This window comes from Manis javanica, chromosome 17 (assembly GCF_040802235.1).
Source record: "Manis javanica isolate MJ-LG chromosome 17, MJ_LKY, whole genome shotgun sequence".
Lineage (NCBI taxonomy): Eukaryota > Metazoa > Chordata > Mammalia > Pholidota > Manidae > Manis > Manis javanica.
Window position 1 is genome coordinate 6,675,721 of NC_133172.1, and position 6,843 is coordinate 6,682,563.

At 56.6% G+C, this 6,843-nt stretch overlaps 1 protein-coding gene across 2 annotated transcripts; it reads left to right on the forward strand.

Annotated features, from left to right (window-relative positions):
- Nucleotides 1–1,243: 1,243 nt before the first annotated feature.
- On the forward strand, nucleotides 1,244–5,020 carry RRAS (RAS related). Of its 2 annotated transcripts, XM_017665556.3 has the most exons (6): nucleotides 1,247–1,428; nucleotides 3,271–3,358; nucleotides 3,456–3,558; nucleotides 3,643–3,751; nucleotides 4,476–4,594; nucleotides 4,667–5,020. In XM_017665556.3, the coding sequence occupies exons 1-6, from the start codon at nucleotides 1,276–1,278 to the stop codon at nucleotides 4,749–4,751; spliced, it is 657 nt and encodes a 218-aa protein (XP_017521045.2). In that variant the 5' UTR covers nucleotides 1,247–1,275; the 3' UTR covers nucleotides 4,752–5,020. The 2 variants fall into 2 exon arrangements, with proteins under 2 accessions (XP_073082030.1, XP_017521045.2); XM_073225929.1 differs by lacking the exon at nucleotides 4,476–4,594 and having other exon boundaries at nucleotides 1,244–1,428.
- Nucleotides 5,021–6,843: the final 1,823 nt, after the last annotated feature.

The following is a 6,843-nucleotide window of genomic DNA, read 5'->3' on the forward strand; positions in this document are numbered from 1 at the left end:
AACGGGAAGTGACGTAAGGAGCAATCGGCGAGACATTTGCAAGGGAATTGTAGTTTCCCAGAGTGGGCAGTATAAAATAAACCGGACTGGCTGGGAATTGCCGCACCCACGTTCTAGGGATCCCAGAATCCAGATCCTCCAGTCCCCTCTAAATTTAGAACCAAGGAGCCCGACCCTACAGCCTCCTCATTTAGGAAAGAAAGGCCCAAAGTCCAATTCCTCTCATTTAAAGCAGAGGAATCCAAACTCCCATTTCTCTCCTCCCTCGGATTTAGGAATCCGAGATCTTCCTCCTCAGATTCCTGTTCCCCACTCCAATTCTCTCGGATGCAGAATTCTAGGTCCCCAACGCCTTCCACCACTGAGCCCAGGAGACTGGGTCCCCAGCTCCTTCCTTTACGGAATCTAGTAGGTAAGGACCTCCAGATCCCTTCCTCCCGGGAACCCAGGAATCCAGGCTTCCAAGCCCATTCTCTCCTAGGAACCGAGGGGTCTAGGCCCTCAGCTTCCCCCTGCTCCAAGACCCAGAAATCCTAGCCCTAGGCCCTTCATGACCCAGACGTCCCGGCTTGGGCGAGCTGGCTCATGGATTAGGAATGCAATGATCTCACGGCCCCTCCCTGTCCCGTTACCCGGCTATCCCTCTCCAGGGCCCCATCTCCCCTCCCAGTCTGTCTTCCGCTCGGCTGGGACCCCGGGAACCGGAAGCCTGGGTCCCTTAGCGGGCGGAGACTCCAGCATCCAGGTCTTGAGCCCGGATAATTGAGCTTGGATAGATTCCTAGGAGAGAGGTGAACTCCCCCTCCAGACAGGCTCCTTTCGCTCAGCGCGCCTATATACGGCCGCGCGAGTCGGCGAGCCCCGCCTGCTAGAACAAGCCCCCTGGGATGGGGCCGGGAGAGGCGGTGTCTTAGCGAGCTCATTTGCATAGCCTCTCCCTGAAGGATCTTCTCGACCCGTGTGCAGAAAGAATGAGACTTCTATTAGCATTTCCCCGCCCCCAGACGGCCCACCCACCGAAAGCGCGTGGCGCAGATCTGGGTGAGCCCAGCTCTTATTAGCATGTCCCCGCCCCGCTCGGAATTCCCCTTCTCGGAGAACGCCGTTCCCCTGCTCTTATTAGCATAACCCCTCCTTTTCCCTGGTCCTGCCTCCTCCTTAAGTGTCCCGAGATTGGAGCCGTTCTCCCGGAATCATGATTATGCAGTAGCCTTATTTGCGTGGCCCGTCCCAAGGCCCCACCCAGCACCCCCTCAAGGCGGTAGCGGCGGCGACATGAGCAGCGGGGCGGCGTCCGGGACGGGGCGGGGGCGGCCCCGGGGCGGGGGGCCGGGGCCCGGGGACCCCCTCCCCAGCGAGACACACAAGCTGGTGGTCGTAGGCGGCGGCGGCGTGGGCAAGAGTGCGCTGACCATCCAGTTCATCCAGGTAGTGGGCCCTCACCCCGGGGCGGGTGGGTGCCCCCGGGACCCAGAACTGAGCCCTTTGGGGGATCACTGAGACCCCTATTTACCCACTATCCATCACTGAGACCTTCCTATGAGACTTTCTGATCTTAAAAAATCCCCTCAGACTGTGACCCCGAGGCCCTTCGCGCCCTACACAAGGGACCTTCTTCCTATACTAGAATCCTGAGACCCCCCCTATCCAAGACCCTGCTTCCCTGCAGACCTAACCCTGAAAGCCTCCTAGGAGCACCCTAAATCCAGAGTAGTTCTATTCAGACCCTAAGCACACTCATGAGCCCCCATGGCACTAGGTGCCACCTCCTCCAACCGTGAGCCCTATGTCCCCCAAATCTCGGATCCCAGCTTCCCCTCTGAGCCACCCAGAACCCAACCAGGAGAAGGCCTGTGCCCAACGCTCTTGAGATTCCCCCAGTCTGGATGCTCGCTACTCCAAGGACCCACCCCAGAATCTAGAAATTATGCCCAGACTTTGTCCCTCAGGCTCATCAGGGACCACCTAGTCCTGAGAGAGGCACCCTCAGACCTAGGAGATTTCAAAAAGATCCTTCCCTTGGCCATTTCCAGAGAACCTGAAGACCCCAATCCTGGGGATCCCCCATCCCACCAGAGCCAGACCTCCATCCTCACCCAAGGAAAACCACCCACTCCTCCATCTTGAGTTTCCTCCACTCTGACTCCCTGAATGCCTATCAGAAACCCTGGGTAGCCCCCAAATTATCTCCATGTTAGAAGTCCCCAGACTCGACACCCCAGAAAGACCCGCTCCTTAGGAGTTTCTCTAACCCCATAAATGACCTCTATTCCATGAGAAGCCTCCCAGGTGTGCCCAAGACACCTTGGAGCCTTACCCCCTTTTTTCACCCATGAACTTCTCCCAAAGTGCTCTTAAGACATGCCCCGAATCCCACCCCCCACAGGGCCAGGTTCCCATGCCGTCTGGGACAACCCCTCACCAGGCACCCCACTAACAGGACACAGCCCTCAGGACCCTAGCTGCCAGACCACCCCTTTTCTCCTGCAAATCCACCCCTGCCCAGGAGCCCCCCAACCCCTTTCCCAAGGGAAACCCTCTCACTGAGAGAAACCCTAAAAAGGTGTCTGCTCCTGAGATGCTACCACCGAGGCCTCTGGGCCCCCGACCCCTCAAGAGACCCCCGCCAGCACCCGCACGGGAGCCCCTGCCTGTGTAGAGACCCCAGCCTGGGGCCTCTTGCACCCAGGGCCAGATCCAAAGCGGCCCAAGGGCCTGGCTGCAGGCAGGAAGGGAAGGGCCGGTCTGCGGGCGGGGCAGCTGCTCCGCTGCCGGATCGGAATCGGGACCTTCCCCTGGGAGGAGACACTGGAGGCTGCCCGAGGAGGAGGGGCAGAGGGAGGAGGAGGAGGAGGGAGGAAAACAAGAGCAGGAGGAGGGAGAGATACAGATAGGCAGGTATTTCGGACAGCAGCTCCCCATAACCGAGCACTTAGAATGTATGGACTATGTTAGATGCTCCTCGGGGATTCTCTGTGAACCTCACAAACACAGGACTAAGTGTAGTGCTTTTTATCCTAATATTCTGAATGAGGAAACTGAGGTTCAGAGAGGGGAAGTGATTTGTTCACTGCCACACAGCCAGGATGTAATCACAACGTGGGAGACTGCTTTACTCCAGAAAGAGAGAGAGGACCAGGAGAGGCAGAAAGGAGACTGGGAAGGGGACAGAGACCCAGAGAGGGGGCAGAGAAAGGCAGGGGCCAGCAGCAGGGCAACATTCCCTGTGGAGACACTGCAGTAACAAGTGTCCTCACCCCACCCCACCAGTCCTACTTCGTGTCTGACTACGACCCCACCATTGAAGACTCCTACACGAAGATCTGCACCGTGGATGGCGTCCCGGCCCGGCTGGACAGTGAGGGCGGCAGGCAGCAGATGGGGGGCTGAGGGCTTCTGGGGGTGGCAGGCTGGGAGCCTCGTCCCTATGGTGGCCCCCTCTCCCCTCTTTGCAGTCCTGGACACTGCAGGCCAGGAGGAGTTTGGTGCCATGCGGGAGCAGTACATGCGTGCAGGCCACGGCTTCCTGCTGGTATTTGCTATTAACGACCGGCAGAGGTGAGAGGGGTCACGGGCAGCAAGGCAGGGGAACACTGGGGCTGATCCACTGGCTGGACCTCATGCCTCTGGCCTCATCTGTAGTTTCAACGAGGTGGGCAAGCTCTTCACGCAGATCCTCCGAGTCAAGGACCGTGACGACTTCCCCATCGTGTTGGTCGGCAACAAGGCAGATCTGGAGACACAGCGCCAGGTCTGGGACCCTGGGGACCCCATCTCAGCCTGGGACGCTCCTTCCTGAGCACCTCCTGGGTCTCCTCACATCAGCTCCTGTGGTCCTGTTCCCCCCATTATTGCACGCCTCACTAGATGTGTGGCCCCCAAGCCAGAACTTCTGAGTCCCCAGCATTGCACACAGGACTTCCCAGGAGAGGTGGCCTGATGGAGAGGTCACCTGCCTCCCATGTCAGCCAGCCCCAGCCTACTGGTTCTCTCTTCCAGCTAACCTCCTACTCACCCCACTCCCCATGGCTCCCCAGCACCCCCAGGTGGAAGCCCCAGCTCTTCCACGTGGCACATGATACCCGCCATGGCCTTGTCCCTTCCTTTCTCTGCTTTGGCCACTTCCCTATACACACGGACTCCGTGATTTCCACACAAACCTCGTCCTTAGATTAAGCCTTTGGGGATGTCCAGCCTTTGAGCTTTGCTCAGGCTCCTGACCGAGGACACCGACTTCTCTGCCAGACAGCATCACACACTCCAAAGAGCATGCGACTATGGGGCCTTCCCTGACTCCTTAGACGGCACCAGCCACCTCTACGTCTCCCTCCAATCTCGTGGGAACTTTTTTACTTGAGCCTTTACCCCACGTAACCCTCGTGACAGCACACCCCATTAGTGCCTTCTTTCTGCCTCCCGGGGCTGAGGGCCACTCTGAGTGCAGGGGCCTGACGCCTCCCTGTGTCTCCCACCAGGTCCCCCGATCCGAAGCCTCTGCCTTTGGGGCCTCCCACCACGTAGCCTATTTCGAGGCCTCAGCTAAACTGCGCCTCAATGTAGATGAGGCCTTTGAGCAGCTGGTGCGGGCTGTCCGGTGAGCAGAGCCCCCTTCCTGTTGTCCTTGTCCCAGCTCCTGGGGCCCAGACTCACCAGCCTCTTCCCACAGGAAATACCAGGAACAAGAACTCCCGCCCAGCCCACCCAGCGCCCCCAGGAAGAAAGATGGGGGCTGCCCCTGCGTCCTCCTGTAGCCAGGCCTGAGGGGAACCACCAGCAGCACGAGCTCTTGGGACCAGCTGCACTCACCGAGCCTATTTCCCCATCTGGGTCTCCCAGGATACACTACATCCTCACCGTGAATCCCTGGCCCCCTTGGGGGCCACTGCCACTGTGTGCCTTCTGCCAACGCCTCCTTTCCCCACCCAAGCCTTTCTGGTTGGGGCGAGGGGCTCCCGGGCATCGGGGTCACTGCTGTATATAACTCCCCACCCCTGAGAAATAAACATCACTGCCAATGCCAGGAGGTGCTTTTTAAAAAGGAAAAAAGGGCTTGGGGGAGGTGAGTGAACTCAGGCACGCATGCTGTACAGCCTTGGTCCACCTGGAACCGCTACATCTAGAGCCCTTTGCTTGGCGGAGGTGGGGATGGTCAAGGGCCATACAAAACAGGCTGAGCCAAGCCTTTGGGCCCCCACTCCCCCTTCAACCTGGTGATTCTCACCTTTTGTTTTGGTGGGATGAGATTTGACATCAGAAAAAATTTTTTGTTAAGTTCTAGAATTGCACTGCTCAATATGGTAGCCAGAAGCTATCTTTGTATGGCTATTTAAAATTAAAAAATGTGGCTCCTCAGCCACATGTCAAGCAGTCCATATTCACATGTAGCAGGTAGCTATCCTGATGGATTGGGCAAGTATGAAAACATTCTCATCACTGCAGAAAGGTCTATTGGACAGCGGTGTTGTAGGGGGTTCTGGGATCTTGGAAACAGGCAGCAACTGCTACAATCTCTGCCCTCTCTCCTCCTACCTCCAATGTATATTGAGAAAGGCCTTTTGGTCAGAGGAGGGAGAAGGGACAGGTAGCAGAATGGTGTCCAAGCACCCTGCTGGCAAGTTCTGAGTTCCAGAATGTTCCCAGTTGGGCTGATGTCTGAGTCTAAAGCCTGAATCCAACTTGGGGCCAGTGTGGACATACCTCAACTGAGCCTCTCTTCTGGAGAGGCTGAAGTGTGGTCTGTCTTACGGCCACTGCAAATAATTTGCCAATACATGTCAGTCTAAGAACCCTGGGGTTCCCTCACATTCAACCCAGGACCCCCAAATCTGTGCTCTACTTGGTCACCTGGAAGGTGGCAACAGACCTGGAGACCACCACTTGCCCACTCGCCCACCTCCCAAACCTGTCACAGGCATTTTTGAACCCCAACACCTATTCAACACACCAGGCTAGAGACCTCAGCTTAGCTGTCTTCTCTATTCCCTGGAATTTTGACCTCCACCTGGTAACTGTCACCAAGGACATGCTTCCTCGTCCCCATCAACTGTAGTTTTGACAAAATCTCTAGGCTCCCAGATCCTGAAATTCTTCGCTCACGCCCACCCCAGACCTGCTTCCTGGTGCAAGGGTAGATTATGGCCCTGCATGGCCCTGAGAAGCAAGCTGCCTGGGTTCAAATCCAGCTCTGTCTCTCAGTCTTCTCATCTGTGAAACAGGAGTGATTGCAAGGTTACTTCCCAGGGCATGAGGCCTGTAGGAGCCAATCTGCACCCAGGTGCAAGCACAGCACCTGGGATATACTAAGTGCTCTAAGACTTGAGACCCCAGTGTTCACCTGCCCCAGAAACATGAACGTCCCTTTGTATTCCAGATTAGAACAATGATTAGCTAAATATCGCTTTCCAGGTTTCATTATCACAGAATCCTTGGCCTGCATTCAACCTTCAATCCTGGGAATGTGTGGCTCAGATGTATTGTGTCACATGTTCACTCCTTACCCCGAAGAACCTCTGTGGAACAGGGAGGGAACAGTCGGGGAATGTTTCTATCAGTTTCCAGACAAAATCTGAACCTCCACCTAAACCCTGGCCAGGGGTGAGCAGTTCTGCACAGGAATCAGGAGTCCCTCTGCCAACACACCCCAAACAGGTCTGAGCCTTCCCTGAATTGTCTTAATAGGGCCAAGTTCTTGGCCAGGACACCTTGCTTTTTGAAGGAACAAGATGCACTCTGAGGTGACGAAAGCCCCCATAAAAAGGCACCCGTACAAACCCACGCGACAACTGGCAGGCCATTTTTGGAAGGTTTGCCGCCGCCACCATTCCAAGTTTGTCAGACAACAGC

What these genes read in the sequence shown, in the direction of transcription:
- RRAS (XM_073225929.1), top strand. Translation starts at nt 1,276, where the DNA reads ATGAGCAGCGGGGCGGCGTCCGGGACGGGGCGGGGGCGGCCCCGGGGC. An exon ending in TGACCATCCAGTTCATCCAG is followed by an intron (nt 1,429 to 3,270) that starts GTAGTGGGCCCT and finishes CCACCCCACCAG; the next exon opens with TCCTACTTCGTGTCTGACTA. An exon ending in GCTATTAACGACCGGCAGAG is followed by an intron (nt 3,559 to 3,642) that starts GTGAGAGGGGTC and finishes CCTCATCTGTAG; the next exon opens with TTTCAACGAGGTGGGCAAGC.